This window comes from Aspergillus caelatus (assembly GCF_009193585.1).
Source record: "Aspergillus caelatus strain CBS 763.97 unplaced genomic scaffold BDV27scaffold_123, whole genome shotgun sequence".
Classification (NCBI taxonomy): domain Eukaryota; kingdom Fungi; phylum Ascomycota; class Eurotiomycetes; order Eurotiales; family Aspergillaceae; genus Aspergillus; species Aspergillus caelatus.
In genome coordinates, this window is record NW_022475386.1 from 1 (window position 1) to 25,614 (window position 25,614).

The 25,614-nt window shown below is 48.4% G+C and overlaps 10 protein-coding genes across 10 annotated transcripts; 4 read left to right on the forward strand and 6 right to left on the reverse strand.

Annotated features, from left to right (window-relative positions):
• Positions 1 to 355: 355 nt before the first annotated feature.
• Positions 356 to 1,813, reverse strand: BDV27DRAFT_130425 (alpha/beta fold hydrolase). Its single transcript, XM_032067410.1, has 2 exons — positions 1,742 to 1,813; positions 356 to 1,690 (listed from the first exon to the last, which is right to left on the reverse strand). Exon 2 carries the CDS (start codon positions 1,640 to 1,642, stop codon positions 575 to 577), a length of 1,068 nt encoding a protein of 355 aa, XP_031926155.1. The 5' UTR covers positions 1,643 to 1,690; positions 1,742 to 1,813; the 3' UTR covers positions 356 to 574.
• Positions 1,814 to 1,956: 143 nt separating this feature from the next.
• On the forward strand, positions 1,957 to 3,710 carry BDV27DRAFT_130426 (aldo/keto reductase family protein). The gene is made up of 3 exons (XM_032067411.1): positions 1,957 to 2,388; positions 2,464 to 2,872; positions 2,922 to 3,710. Exons 1-3 carry the CDS (start codon positions 2,262 to 2,264, stop codon positions 3,382 to 3,384), a joined length of 999 nt encoding a protein of 332 aa, XP_031926156.1. The 5' UTR covers positions 1,957 to 2,261; the 3' UTR covers positions 3,385 to 3,710.
• On the reverse strand, positions 3,700 to 5,496 carry pdx1 (putative pyruvate dehydrogenase complex component Pdx1). The gene is made up of 3 exons (XM_032067412.1): positions 5,199 to 5,496; positions 4,274 to 5,086; positions 3,700 to 4,208 (listed from the first exon to the last, which is right to left on the reverse strand). Exons 1-2 carry the CDS (start codon positions 5,275 to 5,277, stop codon positions 4,290 to 4,292), a joined length of 876 nt encoding a protein of 291 aa, XP_031926157.1. The 5' UTR covers positions 5,278 to 5,496; the 3' UTR covers positions 3,700 to 4,208; positions 4,274 to 4,289.
• Positions 5,497 to 5,548: 52 nt separating this feature from the next.
• BDV27DRAFT_130430 (uncharacterized protein) lies at positions 5,549 to 6,890 on the forward strand. Its single transcript, XM_032067413.1, has 2 exons — positions 5,549 to 5,661; positions 5,818 to 6,890. Exon 2 carries the CDS (start codon positions 5,827 to 5,829, stop codon positions 6,694 to 6,696), a length of 870 nt encoding a protein of 289 aa, XP_031926158.1. The 5' UTR covers positions 5,549 to 5,661; positions 5,818 to 5,826; the 3' UTR covers positions 6,697 to 6,890.
• Positions 6,891 to 7,044: 154 nt separating this feature from the next.
• BDV27DRAFT_130433 (cohesin subunit SMC1) lies at positions 7,045 to 11,423 on the forward strand. Its single transcript, XM_032067414.1, has 6 exons — positions 7,045 to 7,198; positions 7,256 to 7,349; positions 7,403 to 10,376; positions 10,428 to 10,735; positions 10,803 to 11,169; positions 11,239 to 11,423. Exons 1-6 carry the CDS (start codon positions 7,168 to 7,170, stop codon positions 11,254 to 11,256), a joined length of 3,792 nt encoding a protein of 1,263 aa, XP_031926159.1. The 5' UTR covers positions 7,045 to 7,167; the 3' UTR covers positions 11,257 to 11,423.
• A 4,283-nt stretch (positions 11,424 to 15,706) lies between these two features.
• BDV27DRAFT_165691 (DUF2841 domain-containing protein) lies at positions 15,707 to 17,703 on the forward strand (the record flags this gene model as incomplete). The annotated part of the gene is made up of 5 exons (XM_032073997.1): positions 15,707 to 15,817; positions 15,880 to 16,084; positions 16,158 to 16,658; positions 16,726 to 16,911; positions 16,973 to 17,703. The coding sequence occupies 5 exons, from the start codon at positions 15,707 to 15,709 to the stop codon at positions 17,482 to 17,484; spliced, it is 1,515 nt and encodes a 504-aa protein (XP_031926160.1). The 3' UTR covers positions 17,485 to 17,703.
• Positions 17,704 to 18,013: 310 nt separating this feature from the next.
• On the reverse strand, positions 18,014 to 18,643 carry BDV27DRAFT_146390 (uncharacterized protein; the record flags this gene model as incomplete). Its single annotated transcript, XM_032070575.1, has 1 exon — positions 18,014 to 18,643. The coding sequence occupies one exon, from the start codon at positions 18,641 to 18,643 to the stop codon at positions 18,014 to 18,016; it is 630 nt and encodes a 209-aa protein (XP_031926161.1).
• Positions 18,644 to 18,986: 343 nt separating this feature from the next.
• On the reverse strand, positions 18,987 to 20,666 carry BDV27DRAFT_11398 (NUDIX hydrolase). The gene is made up of 4 exons (XM_032064594.1): positions 20,115 to 20,666; positions 19,998 to 20,024; positions 19,550 to 19,933; positions 18,987 to 19,484 (listed from the first exon to the last, which is right to left on the reverse strand). Exons 1-4 carry the CDS (start codon positions 20,218 to 20,220, stop codon positions 19,156 to 19,158), a joined length of 846 nt encoding a protein of 281 aa, XP_031926162.1. The 5' UTR covers positions 20,221 to 20,666; the 3' UTR covers positions 18,987 to 19,155.
• A 230-nt stretch (positions 20,667 to 20,896) lies between these two features.
• Positions 20,897 to 23,132, reverse strand: BDV27DRAFT_130439 (MRS7 family protein). The gene is made up of 3 exons (XM_032067415.1): positions 22,935 to 23,132; positions 22,347 to 22,840; positions 20,897 to 22,281 (listed from the first exon to the last, which is right to left on the reverse strand). Exons 1-3 carry the CDS (start codon positions 22,999 to 23,001, stop codon positions 21,208 to 21,210), a joined length of 1,635 nt encoding a protein of 544 aa, XP_031926163.1. The 5' UTR covers positions 23,002 to 23,132; the 3' UTR covers positions 20,897 to 21,207.
• Positions 23,133 to 23,352: 220 nt separating this feature from the next.
• BDV27DRAFT_11410 (glycerophosphocholine acyltransferase) lies at positions 23,353 to 25,607 on the reverse strand. Its single transcript, XM_032064597.1, has 2 exons — positions 24,417 to 25,607; positions 23,353 to 24,356 (listed from the first exon to the last, which is right to left on the reverse strand). The coding sequence occupies exons 1-2, from the start codon at positions 25,298 to 25,300 to the stop codon at positions 23,603 to 23,605; spliced, it is 1,638 nt and encodes a 545-aa protein (XP_031926164.1). The 5' UTR covers positions 25,301 to 25,607; the 3' UTR covers positions 23,353 to 23,602.
• Between the last annotated feature and the right edge of the window lie 7 nt (positions 25,608 to 25,614).

Consider the following 25,614-nt stretch of genomic DNA (forward strand, 5'->3'; position numbering starts at 1 on the left):
TTTTTCTCTGGCAGGATTGATGATGAGATGACTTATTAAATCAGGTCTTTCTTTAGTTCGCTATATTCCAGGGTCTCATCCACTCCGGAGACACTTGCAATGTGAAGCAGTGTTGACCATTGTGTTAAGAATAATAAGAATGAAATCTGCCAATGTGGATCCGAAGTAGACGCTCACGTATATATGTATGTACAGTAAGTAGTAATATGTTATATTTATTCATTTTGCTTTCCACCTTTATATTCTATCCCTACTTATCCCTACTTACTAACAACAGAATGCTGGCTTAAGAAGTGACAGCGAGTGCCAGCTTGCTATCTATGAGTATTCGGACGGATTAACGAAAGCATCATCATTCTCATTTCACATAACAACAAAGTCCGATTGAGTTCTGTTTACCATGGCTCCCAGGCGGCCCGGCCCCTCGATAAGTTTCTAGTCGAACTAATCGGGACAACCTATCTAAATATCGTACTGATGGTCTCTGCAAAACAAAACTTTCGTAAATTAGACTCTAGTCAAATCCTACTATCCTTCAATGTTGACCTGACAGATATTCCCAGTATGATAAAGCTTACAAAGCCGACTTCTTCTTCTTAGTATACCCGGCAGTCCTGAACCCAGGCCACTCAGTCGGCAGCTCTTCCACAATGAACCTGAATATGGCAGCCTGTACCTCTTCCGGCTTTTCATATTGTGCAAAGTGTCCTGCGTCGATCGTAACCTCAGTCAAATTACTACAATTCTCTCTCATCGGCTCGACCAGGCCAGACGTTATGGTATCACACACCACATCCCTGGCATCATGGATAAACAGGACAGGTTGGTCCAGCTTCCCATCACGCTTCCCATTGTATTCCGCGTTCCGCGCATGGTGAAGGTAGTACGCAGACCCGGGCCAGAAGCCAGTCTTCTCCATATCCTGAACAAACGAGTCGAAGACCTCGGCAGGAAGCACCGGAGGTCCTGTCATGTCCACACTCGGGGGCTTTGGCGCCCCGCCCATCCATCCGCCGGCCTTGCGCACGTTGGCAGTCAGCTGGGCAAAACGGCTAGATGGGGGCATGCTCGGTTGCAGTGAAGCCTTGCAGAATCCTGCAACGTCCCGGTCAAACCATTCAACGGTTTTTTCGAAGTTCTCCTCCCAGTTCTTCATATAGTCCCACTGGCCGAACTCGTATTCGTCCGCCGGGTAGAGCTCGCGGTTCACGAACGGCAGGAAGCCCTGCCAGCCGCGCTCGATAGTGTGAAATGGCACAGACAAATTCACCAGTGCTTTAACCACCTCGGGGTGTTGCGTCGCGACGGAGGATGTGACGCCTGCGCCCCAGTCGTGGCCGACCCAGATCGCTGCATCGCGGCCGGTGTCGGCTAGCAAAGCCATCATGCCCTCCACGATGGCCTCTTGACAGTAGTCGTCGACCACGCGGCGGGCTGTCGACTGCCCGTATCCTGGCATATCCGGGGCAATTGCGCGGAACCCCACGGATGCGAAGGCATCGATTTGCGCCTTCCAGGTGATCGCGGTGCCCGGCCAGCCATGGATGAAGAGAACCAGAGGGCCATCGACAGGGCCTGCTGCTAGGTAGTGAATCTTTTTGTCGCCCGCGTAGACGACGTTGTGGTCGGTGATGGCTACCATGATGATATGTGACTGTACTTCCAATCGGAAGTTCAGATTCTCGCCGATCTGTGAAACGTCAGTCGTTCTGCGTTGCTTGTTTGATGACCTTGAACATACGAGGTTGGATTCTATATTGTCTCCTCAATTCTTCGGTTAAAAGTCTTGGGGTTTGATCAGGTGGGGGTGAGATTTATTATGTATTTATAACCAAGTAGTTAGTTAGTACTAAGGACTAAGGACTAAGGACTAGGTAAGCACTGCCCCTCACCCAATCGTGAAACATGTTACATGAGATCCAGTACGCCGACTCATTGATTAGAGTTTCATTACTATGGCAATTATTATTACGAGCCGCTCTCCATAAATCAGGTTTGACATGCCCTGTTGCCGACTGACTCCGAGTTCGTTCTCCTTGTTAACCGAAAATGGATGTCAATCTCTTGGGCCGGGATTAAACATCGGGCGTATGCTCAACGCCGGTCAAACGCCGCTAACTCCTTGCTCTGTTATTGAATGAAGAGTTTCTCTCTGGAATACAAAAAGGAGGATATGGCCGTCGGAATGGTAATGAAACCCATCATCACAGATTGCAACGACTTCAAAAGTTTTATCAGCGTGCACATCCACTGGACAAAAGATGCCCGAGATTGTTGGCAAGGAAGTAGGCCCCATTGGCTTGGGTCTGATGGGATTGACTTGGCGAGCGACGCTACCGTCTCAGGAGCAGGCCTTCGAGGCTATGCATGCCGCCATCCATAATGGAAGTATGTGATTGATCGCTCGGCAGGTAGCCTGCTAGTTCCTTTGCATGCCTCGGTAGCTAACCCTTGTGGTTCCAGGTAACTGTTGGAATGGTGGCGAGTTCTACGGATCTCCTGATTACAATAGTCTCGTGCTCCTGGAACGGTACCTTGAGAAGTATCCGGAAGATGCCGATAAAATCGTTCTGAACATCAAGGGTGGTTTGAACCCCGAAACTCACCAGGTAGACGCCTCGCCGGAGAACACACGCAGAAGCCTGGATAATTGCATTGCTCAGTTAAAGGGTCGCAAACAGAAGATTGACATGTTTGAATTTGGCCGCCGCGACCCAGCTGTACCGATGGACGTAACCTTTGATCTAATCGATAGGGAGTATGTCCAGACTGGGAAGATTGGGGGAATTGCGCTGTCCGAGGTGCGGGCTGAGACCATACACGAAGCCGTCAAGCACACCAAGGTGGTTGCGGTAGAGGCCGAGCTCTCCTTGTAAGCTTCCTGAATCGATTTTCATGGCCGCATATGTTGACTGAGACAGGTTCTCTACCGACATCTTGGAGAATGGCGTCGCAGCGGCATGCGCCCAATATGGGATTCCGATCATCGCTTACTCGCCCATTGGCAGAGGCATGTTAACCGGCCAGTTCAAGAAGTTTGACGACCTCCCTAAGGACTCGTTGCTGTTCTCCTTCAACTTCCCTCGCTTCCAGAAGGGTAATTTCGAGAAAAACGTGCAGCTGGTCGAGAAGGTAGAGGCAATCGCGAAGAAAAAGGACTGCACACCAGCACAGCTGGCTATTAACTGGACGAGAACGTTATCCAGGCGTCCGGGGATGCCAACTATTATTCCTATTCCCGGTGCCACAACAGCAGAGCGGGTGAATGAGAACAGTAAGCTTATCGACATCACTGATGAAGAGATGGCGGAGATTGATGCGATTCTGGCGACGTTCACCCCGGCTGGTGGACGATACGCTGAGTTCATTCCGACCAATACATAGGGCTATCAGGGTTGTATCTGAGTTGGCAAATGTACCACAATGAAGGCTGTATGCGTTTATATAAGTTGTATCATTGTGGCTTCCTTGTGAGATGGGTGGGTTGTATAAAATGTCGATTCCATGTCAAAGTGGTGCTCGTATACCTTGAACATAGCGAACTATCCAGTTCCATCCTTTCAAGAACCCCCTGGGGAACTACGTTGGATATAATCATGCAATTCTCGCAGCCTTACAACAAGACACAAGCAAGAAATCAACTGAACGTTCGAAAAGAGACTAGCCCTAACTAGAGTAGCAAGTTTGGAGAGGTTTCACGGCACTTTTAGGAATAACAGATACACTTCATTTAATTGAGGAAATAGATGTCCTTCCGAGGAAAGAAAGCAAAGAATTGTAGTTTTGGATCCATCCAACTAGAGTATCTGGCTTGTCTCACAGTAATCATCGACCTTTTACTGTCCATTTCGAGGCGTCTCCGGGTAGAAGCCGACCGGTTCTCCACCAGCTCCTTTCCTGCGACGTGTGATTCAAGTGAGCGTGGGAAGATTTCACGATATTCAGAGAGATGACCTTAGAATGCCAGGGTAACCACGAAATGCCCACTGAGCTACAGCCTATGATGCACAATGCTCACTGAACACGGCACTAAGTACCTTTACTAAAGCAGTGGCATCCCGAGAAGGAAAGTTCAGATCAGTAGGAAAAAAAAAAAAAAAACGATTCGTATAGGTGTATATATGATATAAAAACACAACCTCTGATAATCCCTAAATTGGAGATGCGCCCCAAACCTAATTGGGACCGATTTCATTACTTATGCTACACTGATTATAGAACATTAGCCCAGATGATCCGATGACATATTTCTACGCAGTCTCTTAAAACTTACAATATGGATTGAAGATTTATAGAACTAGCCTTCCAGGCTCAATCGTCAAAAGAGCCTTGACACGGTCCAAGAAAACCCTAGCCCTTTTCTCTTCTTCAACAGGAACAGTCAGACTGAAGACATTGGCGGCGCTACCAGCCGGAGCTTCCACCACTGACGGACGGGAAACAGCCTTGGGGGCCTTGCCGCTGAGAATATCGATGATGTCTTCCTTAACGGGCTTGGCCGGCTGAACGGCGGAGGGCGCCTCAACTGCGTTTAACTCAGGAACGTAATCGCCCCGGGATGTTTGAATAGGCTTTGCGCCGAGAACCTCATCGAATAGCTCGTCAACGGACTGCTTCTCGCGAGACGAACGGGGAAGGTCGTCGTTGGCCAGATCGGTAGCACGGGCGAGGAATGTCGCAAGAGGCACGTTCACACCCAAAGTTTCTTGGATCTTCTTCTGGACGGACAGAACAGTAGCCAGGGAGATCGAGACGGCTACGGAGGTAGTTGGTGGTGCTCTAGCGACTGGCTCCTCGGCCACTGGCTGTGGCTCAGCGGGCTTCGGCGGCGCGGCGATCTTGATGTTGCTCAGATCGAGGTGGGCAAGCTTATCAAACCGGACTTGCTGGGTGGCAGGATAATCAGCTGGGATAGAGCCAAGGTAGGCGAGGACATCGCCCTTGAGAAGACGGCCCTTGGGACCAGACGCTGGAATCTTCGAAACCTCCGATTCTGGAATGCCCTTCTCGTGAAGGAGCTGGATAACGGATGGGTAGAGTGGGTAGGCGGGGTTCTGGGTCTGGACGGCAGAAGAAGATGCCAGGCCTAGATAATCCGGTCAAACGCGATGTCAGCCTACATGTCTCGGAAGGAGTATATAGTCTAAGCGCTTTTGCGAAAGAATCTCCCTCATTTTGATATCCCGCGGGCAACTTACGTCTCGTAGTACCAAGTACGCGTGGTTGCCGTCTGGCGAGCACGGCCGGAATTTGGCGCACGGTGAAGCTGGAGGCCATTTCTAGATATAAAAAAGAGCTCTCTCTATAGATTCTGGGTTGTATGCTTTTCTCCGGTCGTATGATACTCCCGTGGCGCTGGAATTGGTATCGGCGGACAAGGGACAGGAACGATCAAGAACCCACCACCACGTCGATGGGGCCGCACGGAAACCCAAGTGAATCGTGTGACTCGAGGCGATATCGCGGATCTAAAACTTATTGTAAGAAGACATAAACGCTGGATTTAACTGTAAAAAGGTGAGACCAACCTTGTAGAGATGTTGAGGTTGTTGGGAGCTTCACCGGCCGCCCGGACGGGAACATTTTTCTGCCGCGGAGAGGACCGGATTCCAGGTCCGTCACTGTTGCTGAGAGCTATCGGAGTTCTCCATTGAACTATCGGTAAGTCCATTTTTCCTATTATTCCCTTTCAATTGCCTAGCTCTAGATTGTATGCAATGTCGGAGGCCAATGCCCGTCCGGAATTCTGCGATTCCCACCTCGTATTTGATCCCTCTATGCATTCTAATGCTAATTGACCGTTATGTCTTAAACTAGGGTACCATAATGTTTGCAAGATCTTTTGCTTTCCGGGCATTTTCGCCGCAGTGTCCTAGGACCTCTATGACCCCCGGACTGTCTGTGTCAAGCCCAACATGGAGATATTTCACTTCAAGCGCTGTTCGAACGAAGGCCGCAGTTAAAGTCAAGCCACAATATAGCCCTCCGCAGTTCAAAGCGTCTCCGCAAACCGAGCAAAGCCTGAAATTCGCTGGACGACGAGCAGAGGGCTTCGGAAAGTTAGAACGGAAGGTTGCAAAAGAAGGACAGGTATTACTTTTCCAAGCGCCATCACATCGCAGCTATATTCTAGGTGCCTACGGAATTTCAGCATTTTGCTTCGCTTACTCCGTGTACAACTCTAACGTTGTCTTCCGCGATCCGATAATACCTCTTCCAATGTGGCAGCAGGCTCTTTTTGGCGGTATCTGTGTCATGATGAGCGTCATGGGTACCGTGTTCCTCTTCAAAACTGGACGACTGATCAAAACAGTCAATGCTGTTCAGTCTAACGGACAGGCATGTCTCCGCTTCACTGTTCGGAGCTTCATTCCTTTCAGGAAGCCATTTGTGTTCGATGCTTTACCTCATCAAATAGCGTTTTCTCGCCGGCTAGTTGTAACGCATGATTCTGTGGCCCGCATGCAGCATGCAGACGCCGCTCAAAATGGGAACGTGAGCTTTTTCAAAGCGCCTTTGAAGAAGACAAGCATGCTCCTTTGGCGACTATTCCGGTCTGTCCGGCAATTGTTTACACAAGAAGACTTCATCCTCTTGGAAGTCGAAGGTCAAAAGGGTGTTATGAGGATGGATTCTGCGGGATTCGTATCGCAGGACTTTCTTGTGATTGGCAACCCGGTCACTTACAGGCGTTAGATGTTTGGCTGCCCAATTTGGCCTGCTGTGGGCCATCTGATTGTGATATTCATTCTGAAGATGTCTAATACGGTTATTGTTCTTGGTTCCCTTGATTGGGGCCTTTTTGCATCCTGTACTTGTGAAGCGTCTCGATCTGTCCTTGTACAACAGATTCCCATGTATAAATAAAACCAATTCTTCTAGAAATATCGTAGTACCGAGCATAGTCGAAGTGAATAAAAAAAAAAAAAAAGAAATGAGACAACATCATGGTTGTATTGTCCACTGCACGTGACCTCCCGGCGCGTCCTCCAAATTGTCAGTGACGCGACTTCCAGATCACTATCGCGCGGGCCCCTCCAAACACCCGACGGTCAGTTGTCATTTACCCCAGAGTCTCTGGGTCGCCTGAGGCAGTTCTTCAACGCTTCGCTTTATCTTTCCAGACTTGCAACCGCAGTCGCCGAAAAGCGACTGCCTTGTCGCAAGATGGGGAAGCTCATCAGGCTCGAGCTTTTTAGTACGCAGCGCCTTCAGAAGGTCATGGTACACACTTAATTACTGACTGGCAATACAGACTTCAAATCTTACAAGGGACATCATACCCTTCTTTTCGGCGATGCCTATTTCACATCTATTATCGGGCCTAACGGGTCCGGAAAGTCCAACTCGTGCGCTTCTCCGTATCCCCCAACTGAAAACGTACGTGCGCTGATCTTACTAGGATGGATGCTATTTCCTTCGTGCTAGGAATCAAGTCTTCCCACTTGCGATCTACGAACCTTCGCGATCTTGTCTACCGCGGTCGTGTCTTGCGCACCTCGAAGCTTGATGCTGATGGTAATGTTATCGACGAAGAACCGAACGGACAGGATCACGCAGAAGATGGAGTCGATGGAGAACAATCACAAGACCCTAGCGGATCGAATGACCCTAAAACAGCTTGGGTTATGGCAGTCTACGAAGATGATGCCGGCGAGGAGCAGCAATGGCGACGATCGATTACGAGTCAGGGAGTCAGTGAATACCGTATCAACAACCGCATCGTGACTGCGCAGCAATATAATGAGGCCCTTGAGGCGGAGAATATCTTGATCAGAGCGCGCAACTTCTTGGTCTTCCAGGGTGATGTGGAGGCGATTGCATCGCAATCACCGAAGGATCTTACTCGGTTGATTGAGCAGATTTCTGGGAGTCTGGAATACAAGGCTGAGTACGAACGTCTCAAAGCGGAGGCAGAGGAGGCTGCAGAACAACAGACAGTTCAGCTCAATCGTCGGCGAGCCATCAATTCCGAGATCAAGCAATACCAAGAACAGAAGCGGGAGGCCGAGAATTATGCCCGTAAAGCGGAGGAGCGCGACCAAGCTATCATCACTCACATTCTCTGGAAGCTCTTCCATTTCCAGCGCATGATCGACGACTCCAGTGCAGAAATCTTGAAGTACCAAGATGAACTCAAGGAATATCGCCGGGGCGTGGAGAAGTACGAAAAGAATGTCGAGGAAGCTAAGAAGGAGCACGCTGGTGTTGGTCGAGAGGTAGCAAAGGCTGAGAAGAATATCGCGAAGAAGGAGAAGGATATCGAAGAAGCCGCCAATGACTTGGTCCCGATCGACGAGAAAGTCGACATTACTATGAAAAAGGTAGAACGGTTTGCCTCTCGAATTGCGGAGATTGGCAAGGAGCGAGACTCGCAGTCAGCCAATGTCAAGCGTCTCGAGAAAGACTTTAAGGTCGTTGAAAAGGCCCAGTCCCAGTGGGAAGCAGAGTGGCAAAAGACAATGACCAAACAAGGCGTTCAACTGAGCGAGGCTGATCAGCAAGAGTACAACAAACTGAAAGAAGAAGTCAACAAGCGATCATCTGCGGAGCAGTTGAACCTCGACAATTTGCGGCGCCAAATGAAGACTGAAGCCGAAGCCCACAACAGCCTTAAAAGCAAGTTTGAAAGCACCGAGTGGCAGCTCAAGACTTTAGAATCGGATACACACTCCTTGACTGAGCGTAGATCGTCTATCAAGGATACGGTCAAAACTACATCTAAGGACATTGAACGCAAGAAGAAGGAGTTGAACGCACTCACTTCCGAACGGCTGCGTGTTTCGCAGATGAGGACTGAACTTGAGGAGAAGCTACAAGTTGTCTTGAAGAAACTTCTTGAAGCCGATGATGGCAAGAAGCAGACTGAGAGGGAGATTAGAACAAAGGAGCTAATCTCGACCTTGAAGCGTATCTTCCCTGGGGTGAAAGGCCGCGTCAGTGACCTATGCAAGCCGAAACAGAAAAAATATGCCGACGCTGTTAGCACTGTTCTTGGCCGTCATTTTGATGCTATTGTTGTTGACAACGAGAAAACTGCCAAGGAGTGTATTCAGCATCTTCGTGATCAGAGAGCCGGTCAGGCTACCTTTATTCCTCTGGAGACTATCCAAGTTAAAGCATTCAATTCTAACCTGAAGGGAATGCACAGAGGAATGCGCCCAGCGATTGAAACAGTGGATTATGATGACTCTGTGTCCAGGGCTATCAGCTACGCATGCGGAAACGCCATTGTGTGTGATGACTTGGCGACAGCCAAGTATCTCTGCTACGAAAAACATGTGGATGCGAAGGCCGTTACTCTTGACGGTACCGTTATCCACAAGGGCGGCTTGATGACTGGTGGCCGAGGCCCTCAGCAGAATTCGAAGCGCTGGGAAGATTCCGAGGTAGAGAATCTGTTCAAGCTCAAGGACAAATTGATGGCCGACCTTGCCAATCTGCCCAAGGGCCACCGTCGGGGTACCGCAGAAGAAACGCTGCAAGGAGAGCTGGTTGGTCTTGAACAGCGCTTGGCGTATGCCCAAGAGGAGCTCAAGGCGCTGGAGAGGAACCTTCAAAGCAAGCACACTGAACTAGACTTTGTTAAGCGCCAGCTCGAGGAGTTGAGGCCCAAGTATGTGGAGAAACAGGAAGAGCTGGCGGAGCTTGAACAGACCATCACAACATCGCAGGAAACCGTCAGCAATGTTGAAGATGAGGTCTATCGTAAATTCTGCAAGCGCCTTGGGTACAACAACATTCGTGAATATGAAGTTCAGCAGGGATCCCTGCATGAAGAGGCTGCCCAGAAGAAACTTGAATTCACAACCCAAAAGAGCAGAATTGAGAATCAGCTTAGTTTTGAGAAGCAGCGTCTTCAGGCCACTCTTGATCGGATCGCCAGTCTGCAGACTCAACACCAGCGTGACCAGGATATGATAGAAGAGCTCAAACAAGAACAAGAGCGCCTTCGTGACCAACTGGACGAGCACAATGCGGAGCTCGAAATTCTTCGTGAACGTCTCGAGCAGCAGAAGGAATCTTACGCGCAATCCGCTGAAAACCTCACACAACATCGTAGAGAGCTTCAAAGGCGTAGCAGGGATGTGGAAGCTACGTTGAAGAATGTGAATGCATTGGAAACAGAGGTCCAGCGTAACTCATCCAGCCGATACGCTCTTCTTCGGCGCTGCAAACTCGAGGATATTGACCTCCCATTGACCGAGGGATCAAACCCGCTAGATCAGCTTCCTATTGATGAGCTTGTCCAAGCAGCTGACCCTGACGCAATGGATGTTGATGAAGACGCGAACGGTGGTGCTGCCGGCGCTTTCACTGTTCAGGACTATGGTATTGAGGTTGATTTTGACTCTCTCGGTGAAACACTCAAGGAGGTGAGCAATGCTATCTATGCTGTTCCAGACTATATACTAACTACCACCTAGGAGTCCGACGAAAAGCTTGAAGAGGAGTTACTAGATAAGGTTCGGTCTTTGAACAGTGAACTCGACAAGATGGCTCCGAATACACGTGCAATGGAACGGCTGGAGAGTGTCGAGAACAAACTCCGAAGCACAGAGAAGGACTTTGACGAGTCACGAAAACACGCCCGAAAGACCAAGGAGGAATTCGAAGAAGTGATGCGCCAACGATCAGAGCTATTCAACAAGGCGTTCACTCACATATCGGAGCAAATCCAGCCCATCTATCGCGACTTGACAAAGAGTAGCAACTATCCATTAGGTGGACAAGCGTAAGTTACGGGTAGTTAGTGTACGATTAATCTGCGCCTATACTGATGAGACATTACCACTCGATAGGTACCTGGACATCGAAGATTCAGATGAGCCATATCTTGATGGTATCAAATACCATGCCATGCCACCGCTTAAGCGTTTCCGAGACATGGAGCACCTCTCTGGTGGTGAGAAAACCATGGCGGCCTTGGCTCTCCTGTTTGCCATCCATTCGTACCAGCCATCGCCATTTTTCGTGCTGGACGAAGTTGATGCTGCCCTCGATAACACTAATGTCGCTCGGATTGCGAACTACATTCATGATCATGCTGCTCCGGGTATGCAGTTCATTGTCATCAGTTTGAAGACTGGTCTCTTCCAGAACAGCGAGGCCTTGGTTGGAATTTACCGAGATCAGACCGAGAACAGCAGTAAATCCTTGACCCTTGATGTGAGTTTTGCCTTTCTCTCCCCTTGAATGACATGTGGGCGCGGCGATTGACTTTGGTTCCTCTTGCAGCTCCGGAAATATAATTAGACGACTCGGACTGGTATATTCGCCTTCAAGGGAAACAGTCCTTTCTTGATGATATGTAGAATAGTTCTTTGATCTTCTTCCTTCGTGGCTCATAGCTACGATACTACTGGTTCTTGCAACGGAATAATGGTTCGCTGTAGGCAATTGAATTGCTTTCTTTTGATGTACAGTGGCAGTGCACAGTAGCGAAGTTAATCTGCCCATTGATTTCGTACTCCATAAGGAGTAACCAAAGTGGCAAATTCCCCCTTAAAAGTCTGGCAGTCTCCACTTTTGACACCAACATTTGCCAGCCAGCCAGTTGAGGACATATTCAATAGTTTGAATCCTCCCGTGACATGAAAGGCACAGACAGCGTTGCGTGGAGGGCCTGAGTCCTGGCTTTGGGATTTCATCCGGAGCATAAACGTGGTCGTTTCAGCTTCCTACGAAAAGGTTGTCCCAAGGTATATTCCCTCGACGGGACATTTGCAGTTACATGAGAGGCGGGTCCTATTGCAGTATGTAGTTACTATCCTTGCTTTATGACAGTTCGGGTTACTGCACAACGCGTTCGGGGGATAGATACTCCATCCTCCTATGTAGTGGGTTGGTTATCTAGACTCTGGAGTATGGAGTCTGGACAAGTGGAATTTCCCAAGCCCATGCATACGAGCCCAGGCGCGAACCGTCGATGTACCAATGGCAAAGAATGGAGGCGATCCCAGGTTGCCTATTACGGCAATATCGTTTCGGCAACCCCCATTTAGACCCTTGGCGACTGGGGGCGAAAAAAATGAAATGAAATGAAATAAAATAAAATCAAAAATAAATCAAAACACAAGAGCTGAAGTGTGGGTACTTACTTGAAGGCGAAATGGAGTATGGGTGGGGAGGAAACTAGTCCATGGAGATATGAAAAGGGTAGACCCGACACTCTGGGTCGAGAATCAATAGGCTATGGAAACTTACATTCCGGTTGCCTGTTTTCCGTGTCCGTCAGATCGGCGTTCGATCAATGGTGGGAAGGCATTTAGATAACTGATCAGTTGTGTCCGTCGAGTCCTGCCAGCTGGGTAGACCGTAAGCCACAAAGCGGTTGTGCGGCGTGCCATTGTGGATTGTTACTATGTATGAACTCTATGGAGAGGCGTGGCCCACTTCTGTAAGAGATGAGGTAGTGGAGCTTGGGGGTTCGCCATCCGAGTGGTTGCGCACTTTTCTTCAATCTATTAGGGGTGCATGGAAGTCGCGCTCTTCTGTACGAGTAAACCTACTTTGGTATGCGCCGAGTGGAGCGTAATTGGCGACCGTATGCATCGTAAATCCGGATACAACCTAGCTAGACACATTGATTATGAGATGAGATCCACCCTGGATGTAATCCGCGTTACGGAATACTAGTACGTAGGAACGAGAACGGCCTTGTGGGGAGGTCTCTTGAATCCTGGTGTGGTTTCAAGTGGTGAGCCTCCCATTTCCAAGGCAAAAGATCGTCTTCCCCGGATACGCGTTTTAATGAAACGCAGATCAGTGCGAGGTCGATCTTCAGAGATAGAGTTTTTTGTGCTGAGAACCATCGAATCTCGGGTTGGATTACAGTAAGTACCAGCGAAGGATTTCATGGACCGAAGCAACGCTTTGGATCATGTAAACAGCACGCACTTTACAGAGAAAAGCGCGTGGTTATCAGTCATGTTCTCCAATGGCAATGACGGCTGCCATCGTACGTTGAGTCGGTAGGGGTCAAAGCGCGGATAGACAGGAGATTTGCATCAATATCAGCAATGCGAGAGCAATAGTGTACTGTGGGATAAATTAAGTATTGAATGCCATCTGTAATTCGTACTTTTCATAAGGATGCATCTACCGATTGCGTCCGTACCAGCGGGATTTCATCGTTAAGCTAGTATGCAACGGCAATAACCAGGAGGTTATTCATCGAATGGTCGGTGTGGGAGCATGACGATCTGCGTTAGTGGGTTCGATATCTCATAAATCCACGGCCCAATAAGTTGGCTTGGACTTGAGGGCCAGAATACAGGTATCCAGGCCCCAAATGGATTAATCGATTTCTGTCGGTGCTTAAGCTGCACTAGTGCTGCTGATAACCATACTTTGAGAAGATGAGTGAGTGATTAGGAGTGTCGGCTCGTATCGACTGGCATTCTATGAATACCGTTAGAAATAAGCAAACCCAACAATGTCTGGCAAGGCACCATAAGTGCCCAAGGTCTGCCAGTCGCGATTCTGACTCTCAATTTGCAACGCTACTATGGTGTCGCTCGGGTCTCCTATCTGCAAGCCATCCTGCAGAGTGCCACATCCCCGGTAGCTCTCAGTATGGCCACCATTCGGTGCTTGCGTACGTGGCTGTTCTTGATGCCCATGGCTCCCCTGTCATCATATCGCAGTAGTAATTCGGACTTGCCACCCGTCCATCAATCAAAGCAAGTTAGAAACAAAGAAACGAAAATTCGACTTTTCCCCGCAAAGGAGAGGAGGTATTTACTGTTCAATTTGCCATTTGGCTCAACTCCCCCCCCCCCCTTGGTCACCATCTGCAGGAATCTTCCGAGTGCCACCCGACAGCGTACCATGGTCTGAATAGCTACTAAATTAGTGTAACCTGTCCAGGACCCAATGTAGCTTTTTTCCTCCCCCTTTGTCTTTCAGGTGCCTCAATGCAGACAACTTAATTCATAAATGTCAGTGGGGGTTCGCCGGAGATGAGCGTACCCAATGGTGATGAACGGATATCTTCTCCGTGGGACGGTGGGACGGTGTATGTCTCTCCCCAAAAATACCTTGGAACAAAAGGAACGAACTGCAGTCTGTATCGTTCATTGTAAGAATAAATATTCGGCCACGCTCGGGCCTTTTCATTCTACTGGCCAAGAACAGTATCTATCACGCATGTCAAGACTCAAGAGTCCTCCTGCACCGTCTATCATCTCAACATTTTCGAGTTGCTATCGTTTTTAGGTGAACTTTATTGAAGCGATCGGCGGTGAAGCTGTGACTTTGATGTCCAATCTTCGTACAGGGTCTTGTTGGGAGGTAACGCCTTGAACCCAACTGACGTTGATCTGGTACAAAAGGAGCTAATCCCACTGGCAAGTAATAGTTCCAGAACGTAGCATGTTGAGCAGCAGCTCAAGTCTAGGGACCTTCATAACGTCTCAAAAGAAAGGCTTTAGTCGCTGTTTGAAAGGATCTCCGGCGCCATTACCGAACCTTGGAGCGGGCCTTGTGGAGAAACTAGAAACAGGCCGCGTTAGTCTCTTTCCATTCGAGTTGACGTTCAGATCTTCCCTGGACCATGTGACGCCCACTTGGAATAGGGCATCAGTGCTGCGGAAATTCGAAGGAAATCCTTTCGGAAAGTCAAAGCCCGCACTATAGTGTCAGATGGACTGTTCCAGACAAATAATGGGCTATCTGATTGGTAGAAAGGGCGCCGGACCAATGTCTTTCTATTATGTGTGTGCGAGTCCTATTGTTGATTGTAGAACCCTCGTCGACTCGGCCAGTCGAGGATGTTCATGCATAACCTCAGAGGCACATATTTGGGTTACCACTGTAATAGAGCCCGAACTTGAAGATCATCATTCCGTTTGACCAAACATAGTCTGGTTAGAGTTGGGCTCAACCACTCTGCTATTGGCGCTGGTCCATGAGGCTTGCTGAAGTCTTCGCTTATCAACGAAACAGAACACACTAGTAGTTCAGAATGGTCCAGGCCATTGTTGCTTTTGGCGAAATGATGGTAATATACATTACTGTCGGTGCATGCCGCTTCCGTTCCCACAGACTGCATCATTCATTTTGATCATCGCCCAAATAAGGAATGTAATTCAGGCCACCGAGCTGTCAGGTCTTGGGAATAACAGCACGTCATTTCATCCCTATGTCTGGACGGAGTAAACTCGACATCATCTATGCTTCTGGTGTGACTTGGCAGCATTTGGCGTCATGAATAGCCTCAGCCTCCGCTTTCTCTTTTGGGGAAATGATGTCCTAGTCATGCACCACGATGGAGCCCAGTCCCCATTTATAGAATAATAAAAATTTAGGTGTATAGTTGGTGGCTTCGATCTTCTGTAGGTATTTGTTTTCCTTGCATTAATTTGTCAATTGTAACAGCCACAGTCGTGTTGACATGACCCATTGTTCATTTAAAATTCGTACTTTTTTCACTCTTGGCCGCGTACTCCAATAAGGGTATTGTTCTTCCTCATCCTATAATATTTGGCTTCTTCTCGGCTCAAGATATGGTTTTAATGAACTCCCCCTGGAATTCTAAATTGCTGCAGACGCCCCATGACTTAGCTGTCTCTTTTGATGTCCCTATAATAGTTAATTCTCGTTGTCATCCGAGTATTTACTTTCTTTCAAACTATACCAGCAACAAGTGGCGTTTAAACAGAAACAGCCCTTGGCGATATCCCACTCATCTCGTATAATGAGTATGACCAGTCCAGAGTACAGTATGGATGCGATAGGTCAGCCCATGGCTGCGAAAGAAGAAGAGCAGCCACAGATGCTTCCATATCACGATATGACTCGGTCGAAGGCACCGGTATGAGCAAGAGTCCCCCAATGAATCGGACGCATCACAGTCTGATGTGATACCATGGATAGGAATGCTCGCAGACGACTACCACATTCAACTTCCCTTACCCACACTTCGCTTTGTTATACATCAACCGCAATGGAGAGCTCGGTGTGGAGGCTTCGTCTTCTATCGCGAGTTATGAGAAAGCTATCTTCACGAACGACGTTAAGGAGAGGTTTCTTAAATCGGCCACGGTCGGATGGCAGTCTGATTTACAAAGCTATCATGCCAGTAAGTGAAGAGGTAGTTGATGAGGGGATTATAAGAAGAACATAGTAATAACCAGGATGATGTTCTGCGGCAGATTCCGTGAGTCACATGGATGGCGATGTCAAACCCTTTTTGTCCAACACTCCCTTTACTTTACAACAACAACAACAACAACAACACCCCCACCACCATCAGGCAGGCTGGTATCAGCCTGAGATGATACCTTGCGAATGGCAGTCACTGCATAACAAGCGTCATAGGCGTAACCTCAGGCGCGTGAGCTCCGATGTCCGTCGTGATTCGGACTCGGATTCTCCAGGCGCAACGATCAGGTGGACAGCACTTCGACTTGGGCAAAAGGATCTTTTACGGACTTACTATGAGAAAGCATTTGAGAACTTTCAGCAGCTTAACTGCAGAGCAATTGCAAAGGCCTTCGTCAAATTAGTCGAGCCCCGCAAACAAGTCAACCACCCATACAATGGACGAAAGACTACCGCGGGATCATCTCAGCGAGTAGATCCAGAATTGACGAAGCCAAAATGGTGGCCTACAGGTGTCACTCATAGAGAGCCCGATCATCTTCTGAAAGCTGGTAGGCCATATTCCTTCCAGACGCTCTCATCGGAAGCGCCATACTGATTCCTAATCCGTTTATGCAGAGCGAATTCGGCTTCTTGTACATATTTTGTGCGAATTGAAAGACAGCCATGGGATAACAGCAGACAGACTCAAAGATGCCGGACAAGATGTACGGCGACAGATCATGCCGGCAGAGCGCTTACGTGTATTGGATGAGATTTACTATGTTCGAGAGATGGAAGAGCTCTACCTAGACGGCAAAATCAGTATGGCTCCCTTATCATGCTTCGCTACTAGGAGGTTCGGCACGACTAACCACTGAAGCAGGCGGCGACACTATAATCCACGTCTCCCATGTCCATCTGACTGAGGCCGGGACTGACGCCGAGTTGCACGAGCACCCCCCCAGTGGCCGCTCCAATCCCCTAGCTAATTCCAGTATCAAGTTTAAGCGAGATGCTTCCGACATGTCCGACTGTCATAAGCCAAGCTATGAGAGCGATGTACATTCCTCCACCGAGCACAACCAACCAGCAAGGCAGCCACTGGGTCCCATTGCTTGCGCTCCTCTATCTCCGCTTTCAACTCCCTCCATTAGTCGAAAGAGCTCCTTAGAGAGTAGTCTAACGACTTATTCTTCCGACCTGACTTCGTCCATGCTGTCGTCCAATGAGACCAATCGAGTATATGCATCGAAAGACGTCAATGCCACCGGGCCGTGTATTCCAGGCTATTTTACACAACATATCTCTACACAACCTACTGGGCAAAATACTCAGACCGGATTTTGGAACAGTATTCCTCAAGGGCATCAGTCGCTTGCATTTCAAGGATACTAATGAAATTAATGGAGCTCTTTGTTGGTTTCGAGTAGTGGAAACATTTGACGGGTCCTACCCCATAGCGCGAGCTTGTTCCATCGCGCTTTTTCTTTCTTTTTTTCTCCCTTTATCGGAAATATACCAATGTACATTTAAGGCACATAAATAACTAGGATTAACTATAAGTACGACACCAGTCAAACAGAGCAAATAAAATTCAAGAGTATCAAGCATCTCCCTAGTTCATCTTATCGTTCCACGCTTCTAACTCCCTGCTCCCCAACTTGCTGGCCTAGCCAACTGAAAGTTCCGGTTACTCACTTTATGTACACTGTATTGAAGAAACTAAGGAGCTTCCATCTGAGGATAAATCCTGCAATTTAGCTCCTTTAAACATAGAAAGTCTTGTGATCTCAATCTGCCATACTAGAGCTCTGCATCGCAAAATGCTAGATAACACAACCCTAATGACAGACGAAAATGCATAAATAAGTAGAGCTATCCTAGCAAAAACAAGCTATTCTACTCAAGCCATAAGACCTGTCTCCTAAATGCCGCTACACGCACTCGCAAGCGATAAATAGCACCTCATTCTAAGCATTGGGACCATGTTTGCAAGGCGAGAAACGACTGGTTTACGGTCTTCCAGTAGTCCAAGGTCTTCCTCCCTCGTCCACAGGACATCCGTACGGCTAAATTCAATGATTGAATTCCGCACAGCCTGGCCATGAGGGTGGTAGAACATATTGAGATGTCGATATCCTTTTACCCCACTCAGTGCATGCCTTACTGGGCGTAAGGTCATTCCCGATTGAATGTCCCCATGCCCGTCCTGCTCGGCCTGTCCGACGATAGCGACTCGGTAGCGCATGAGGAAGAGGAGGGCAATATGCATCAATATCCTGTCATCAGTCGTAATTCCATGCAAGTCTCTCTCCGCCTTCTGTGGGATCACAATGTGTATTGTGGTGATATATAGTAACTGTCGACGAATGGCAGTCAGGTTGAGAACATGAGAGGAACCGTGATCAAGTTTCATCGGGCGGTAGGCGAAGTGTTTTATATTCCGCCTAAGGCCGAGTGGTAGTTCCATAGGCCAAGGCGATGCGTACATGAAGACAAAGTGGGAGAATAGAGCCCGCTCAGCTACCCAGGCGCACGTTCTGTCTGTGAGCATGAGACTGTGATAAGTTGGGTCCAAGTCCCTCCAGGTGACCTTTGCCACCCGGTCATATTTTAAGTAGATAATTGGATGGTCGAGCCATTCGGCATGAGGTGGTGTCATAGCGAGTATAAAAATGTCATAGCGAACCTTCAGCGGAAAGCTGTGGATGGTTCTCCTGAGTGGCATCTGGACGCCTGTTGAGCAAAACGGTGTGTATGGAGCGATCGAATTTGTTTCTAAGTATAAGTGATATAATGGTAGAGGATAAGGTAGTATTTATGAGGCGGTGGTGGATGATAGAAGATTCATATTCGTGGTCTGATCGAACATTTCCCCGAAATATATAGTATCTGTGCCTAAATATGGAAGGGGCACCTGTACAACATGAGTCCCATGCTCTTTCAGAAAGGGGTGATGCTTTCATTGATCCTAATCTTAATATGCTTCCCCAAGTGTGTGAGCACCTTTCTGTATTAAATCATTCACATCGTAGGTACATGCAACATACGGATATATCGCCTGGATTAGCTGAGCTTGGCAGCTTTCTCCATATCCTCTCGTGTAAGAATATCCCCAGACTTTCGGAGAGGACTTAGCCGTCCCATTTTCCGCAACTGGGCGATAAGACGCTCATCGCCAAAGTGGCTATTATGTTCGAACTCCGGCTCTTCTGCGTATGCGACCCGCGCAACATCCACCAGCATTCGAGCCGTCATTCCGAAAACCCGATAACGTGTCAACACACCAGGCTTTTCTTTTTCTTCCAGAGCATTAGCAGCATCTTTCTGTCGTTTGCTGGCAGTGCGGGGCTTGACCACCGACTGAGGCCGAACAGGGACGAAGAATTGGTGCACTGTCTAGTCAGCAATGGCAAATAGACAGAGATAGGGGAAGATATCTTCCAGAGGGTGTACTCACTGCGCCAACTGGACTGGTGCCACTCCGTCCAAGCACCTTGATACCAATCGGATGGACTTCCACCCCAGTTACCCTCATCGCTCATGCGTAAGAAATTGTGAAATGGCGCCGTGAATACCGCCGCAACTTCCCTGGCGTCCAATTTCGGGATCAATGTCACTTCAGGGTCAGCATTCTGGCCGGTCTTCTCATCATATGAGTGAAGTAGTGCTACACATGGGCGGACCACAAGCTCTGTTCTCGCAAGATTAGCCGGCAATTCGCAGAGATGCTCCACGACAAAGGGCTGAGGGAGCGACTTGTCATTATCTGGCAGACCAATCTCTTCGTGCGCCTCGCGTCGCGCTGTTTGAAATGGGGTTTCTTCTAGTGAGTCGGCCCTGCCTAATGTGATTGGTGTTGAGTTAGTGATACATGTTTGTCGGTCATTGTGCTCAGGCTTGCTTACCACCAGGTAACGCGGCTTGGCCAGCATCTATATATAAAATTTAAGTCAGTCTTTTGATGTTTCGATCTATTCCATTGTATGCCATCAGGGTTTAAGCCAAGTCTATAGATGACCTACACGAACTTAGAGTCTTTGCCCGCATAGTAAGAACTACCCGGAGATCTCCTTTAGGATCCGCATAGAGCAACAGCAAAACCGCCGCTCGTCGGGATAACGGGACCATCTCATAATTGGTCGGTGGTGGCTTATACGATCTTAATCGATCTATCGCGTCCTGTTGGCGTAAAAGGTAATGGGGCCGACTGTTGTTAGCCCAAATACGTCATGTCATGCTTTCGGTAGATTATGCGGGGAACAAAAACAGGGGTGCAGAATATGTAAGTAGATGAAAATCACTCATGAAACAATAGAAGTTTCCACAAGACAACATAAAAACAGGTATTATGGGATTCATTCACGGAAAACGTTTTCTTCCTGCATTAACTAGGAAGATGGGTTCTCCAAATGGTCTGCCATACCTGTGAGACGGCATTCAGACGTGGCATTTTCTGTAAGTGGCTCGGGCGTTGAGTGCTAAAAGTGCGAGGACCCAGGATGATTCTAGTGATCGCTTGACTTCGCATGGCAGAAGCGATAGGTCCCAGTACTAGTTCTATATGGAACTAGCTTACGCTGAGGGTCGGTATTATGCTAGTGAAGATGATCCATCAACATGCTACGATTGCCGAGGTTATAGTGGAGAATCGATGGTCAGCAGCCGATGGATTTCAATGGCTATGGAGCCTCGTATACTATCCCACCGCAACACTCTGGCGTATTATGCGTACTGTTTTACGATGCAGGAAAGCACTACATGATATCTTGAAGCCTATGAATATATTTTGTGCCAGTCTTGTTGAAGGCTGTACCCTTTTTTGAAGCACAGGAAAAGTCAGGAGCGAGGAACAAACACATATCAAAGCAGGTATATTCCACATAATTTCCGGGTGTCTATTGAGCCAGACATCACCAAGTAATAGTAATAATAAAAGGTACATGTAATATGACAAAGGGCAGATAAGAACTAACCGCAGAGGCCAGTGGACCATGATCAAACAGATTAAACAAGAGAGTAGTCTATCGTATCAAGAATAACACAAACAAGAAGAAGAGTGGGAAGGAGGGCAGATGGAGGAAAGTCTATGTCATGCTGTGTAAATCCGGTGAGTCCTTAAGCGGAGGTCGTCTCCTTTTTTCCTCCCTTGGCCTGGGCCGATGGGTCTTTCAAGTGTGCTTCCTCTACCTTTTCGCCCTCGGCCACTGCCTCGGCTGCCTCGCCGGATTGGCCCTGATACTTGGCCTCGATGGTGACATCTTCCTTATCGTCGATATCCTCATGATCCTTAGGCGCGGCGACGCCCTTCTCCTCGTTCTCACTATTCTGCTCGTTCTCCTCCTCAATGAGCTCTTGCTGCTCCTTAATGACCTCAAGACGCTGCTTGTTTGTGGCAGCACCCTCGGCATTGTGTACCTCGAGTTCAATTTCATGGAACAGCTCCTCGGGAATGCTGGACAGCACCGACTGAAGAGCTTCAATCTGGGATGACATCTCTGTCTCTTTACCACCCTGCGCGTAAACATATGCGTTGCTCAGAACAAGAAGCGTAGATGGGACGCCTTGCTTGAGACGAAGATCGAGCCATGTCGAGATATCATCGCGCAGACGAGCAGGAGAAACGCCATGAGTGCGAATACCACGAGAGGCACATGCCATCTGCAATTCTGGCACAGAAAGAGATTCAACCCCCTCGTAGAAAATAGCGCGATCATCACGCTTGATCTGCCTCATGCGGTGTCGGATGTTGTAACGGAGCATGGCATCAGTACCAAACGAATTCAGATTCATGTACTTGCAAATACCGACCAACTGAGGCCGAGACAAGTTGTCCAGAGTCAGGTCATCTTTGAAAACCTTGCAAACTTTGATAACATCCTCAGTCGAAGGTGCTTCTCCGGTTGTCCTGATTTTCTTGAAGAACTCTGCGAACTCCTCATTTTTGACAGTAGCCGCGGTCACAGGAAGACCACTCTCCTTGAGCGTATCTTTCAAGAAAGCAGAAACTTCTTTCCGTGTAGAGCTCAGGTTCAATGCCTTCTTCTCGCGAGCTTTCTGTCCCTCGTATGTGCTCGGCAACATATTAGGGAACAGCTTGAGAGCCACAGGGAGTAGCAACTCCGCAAAAGGAATAATGACAAACATAGAGAATGGAACCAGGCGACCGAGATCCTTGACCGTTCGTTGGAGCTAAATGCATTGAGCAATTAGCATTGCCCAGCATGTAAGTAGAAGCAAAGGGATGGGGAGCGAACCTGTCGGTGTTCTCTTCTGCTCAGCTCATAACCCGCTGCCATCTTCAATGCTAGTCTGGAACTGATTTTGACTTCCGTGGCCAAAAGCTTGGTGCCATCCCAATAGTGCTGGGCTTCCTTCTTGATCTTTTGCCCAATCGTCAATTTCTTTTGCTCCTTCTTCTCCTCCGCAGCCTCCTTTACTGCTCCTGCGTCACTTGACTTATCTTTGCTCTGAGCATTGTTCTTCGGGGTAACTGGTAACTCTGATTTAGGAACAACTTGTTGATCATTTTTAGCAGGCTCTGGAATGATGGGCTTTTTCGCTTGCTCGGCGTTGAAGCCGGGCGGAGGAAAGCTCGATGAGGACGAGGTAGAAGTTGATTGCTCTGTAGCGTACCCACGGTGAGGGACCAGAATTGCTAATACTTGTATGTGAGACGGGAGACCTCGGCCATTGATCCGGAGATTGGCGGCTGAAGTTGCGCCCAATGCACCAGTGAAGCGTGGCCGGGCTGATTAAGAATAAATGTTAGCCATCATAAAAGGTGGCCTTCCCAGCAATGCCAGGACATAGAAGCAACACGGGCAGTAGCGACACAAGCGTACCGATCAAACTGGGGCGCAATGCAGCACTGTTGCGCACAAGTCTAGCTGATCTAATGCTGACAGACATAACGGAAGGCGTTGGAAAGGAGGTGCTCCAAAGAGCAAGTAAGTATAAAAGGCAGGGACAACAATTTCGACCAAAATGATACAGCAAGTTATATGATCTCACACAAGGCAGATAACACAAATGGAATTGGCATGAATTTCAAAGGAGTGATGATGTGTCTTCGTTCTCCCCAAGTTCTGGAGTCCAGAAGCGGTCGTTCACGTGACAGCGATACTCGGAGTTTACATTTTGTCGCCGCCGGAGTTTATCTCATCAGTCGGGGGTCGCAATAAGCTTTGCCGATTTCCTCGGCGGCGACAAACTACCGGGTCCGACTAAATGCCTCACCAAAAAAATAGAGGAACTTGAAGATAGACAGAAAACAATATTATTCGGCGCTCTTTGGCAGTACATAACAAAAAAGACAACCACTTGCGGCCTCAGCTATGAAACAAGAGCGGATCTATATATAAAAAGTGTACCATGACAGAGAACGACTGACTAGGAAGTTGGGTATCATTAAGTCAACATTGCATGAGTAGGCAGAATTCGCAATCCGGTCAAAAAGAGGGGAACACGCTAACGACAACATTTAAACGAGTATTTGAAGCTGTGAGTCCACCTATTTCCTCTCTCGCACTGACGGGGAACCGGAAGCAGCCTCTTCTATACCGCTTGCGGTCACGCTAGAGTCAAGCAGAGGAATTTTATCAATGCTTGCCTTGTCGGATACTCCATTCTTTGCGGTGCCCTTGGAATCATCCAAAATGTGCGTCCCAGTGGCAACAGCGCTGTCTGATGTCAAAATAGTCGGGCTAGCTGTGCCTTCAGGAGAAGACTGCCAGCGTGCGACATCCTTTTTCAACCCTTCTAGTTCTTTCTGGAATCGCTTGCCAAAAACATCAATGTAGTATGTTGCGCCGTTGTGGATGCTCAAAATGAAAAGCGCAGTCAGGAATAGCCCGCTAGCCCAGCGGGACCATAGCCAGAGTGGACATGGGATCATCGTCAAAATCGCATAGAAGTATTGGATCAGCATAAAGGCAGGAGCCTGTAATGATTCGGGCAGGCTTAAAACTATTTTCCCAATCCAAGCCTTCGCATACGATTTGCGGAGCCATGTAAAGCTAGTCGGGCGTCCTGCGGCAATCTGCTCGGCACGCCGCACGGTGATGAAGCAATGATAGGATAACTGCCATATCGTGTAGGGTACCGTCGCCCAGACCATCATAGACAGGAGCGAAAAGTGGTCTGGTGACCCAGGCTCACTGAACTTGATGTCGTAGATCGCAGGGAACCTCTCCTTCAAGGTCTCCGCAGAAGTCAAGTGAACAATACAATGCCAGGCTGCCGGTGGCATAATATGAATGAACAGACTGCGATACCGGTCAGTTGATAAAATATTGTTCGGAAGATGTAACGAGCATGACTCTTACCTCACAACCTTGTCCATACTATGGAATACAAGGGAGTTTCGCCACATAGCGATTGCCACAGCGTTATTTCCGAAAGTCAAACAGTACGCGCTAATGAAAAGTCTCTTGGAATTTGGGAAGGCCCAAATACTCAACATGCATAACAGGTTGACGAAATAACACAGGTCAGCCAAAAAGTAATGATAGCCTTTCGCGTGATATCTATAGTATCGAATCGGCATGAAGTAGGCCAGCTGTATGGTGAACCAGATATAGAAAGACTCCGGATGGGCTCCAATGAGATAGCCACTGAAGAAGATGTTGAGGACACCGGCAATAAACGAGACCTTCTCACGTAATGTAACGGTCGCGGTTGCGTTCCACTGCTTTCCCAGGCGCTCAACACCGACCTTCATACGGCGGCGATACTTGTCAAGCTGCTCGTCCGCAGTAGGAACGCGCCTTTTCCATTCTCCCACCACGCGATCCTTTGCGGTTGCGGAGGTGTACTTCAACTTCTCCCGCTGTTTTTTCATCTTTTCTTTCTGCATAGTAATGGTATGCTGTAGCTTTTCAAGCTTTTGGGACAGCGAAAAGTTGTCGAGCAAGTCGAAGACCGTTAACTTGTCCAATGGGGGGAAAGTCTCCCAATCATCTTGATAAGAGAAGGAAGGCCTTCTTGGTGTGCCAGACGGCGAATAAAAGCTATCAGAGGATCCTACAACATCGTCCAAGTCCGAGAGCATGTCATCACTTGGGATCGCCTGGAGATCAGGCGAGTCACCAGTAGAGTAGGAGGCGCCGTCCTCCATGATGAGTTTCTGTTGGAAAGAGAATATCGTCGGGCCGTCACGGTAGTGAGGATAGGGTCTAGTAAGAAAGCGAGCGAACGTTAGCATCCCCATGATTGTCCACGAGGCGTGATCAGCCAGATCTATAATCCCAATCAAATATCGCAAGCAGGTGATCTGATATCTTCAGGGAAGGGACATCGAAATTCAGAACCAGTGGGTACCATACCGATCTATGAAAGACCGATATAAATAACCAAGTACTTACTCGGACGAGCGCAGTAGACAGGTTGGTTCCAAACTTTCGATACACGCTCAAATGATCCAAGTCCTCCAGTCTCCTTCAACGATCCAAGCGCATGACCACCGTTAGAACTAGACGAGTGACCGAAAACCACAAAGTGTGGGGAGCGAAACGAGGAAAGGGA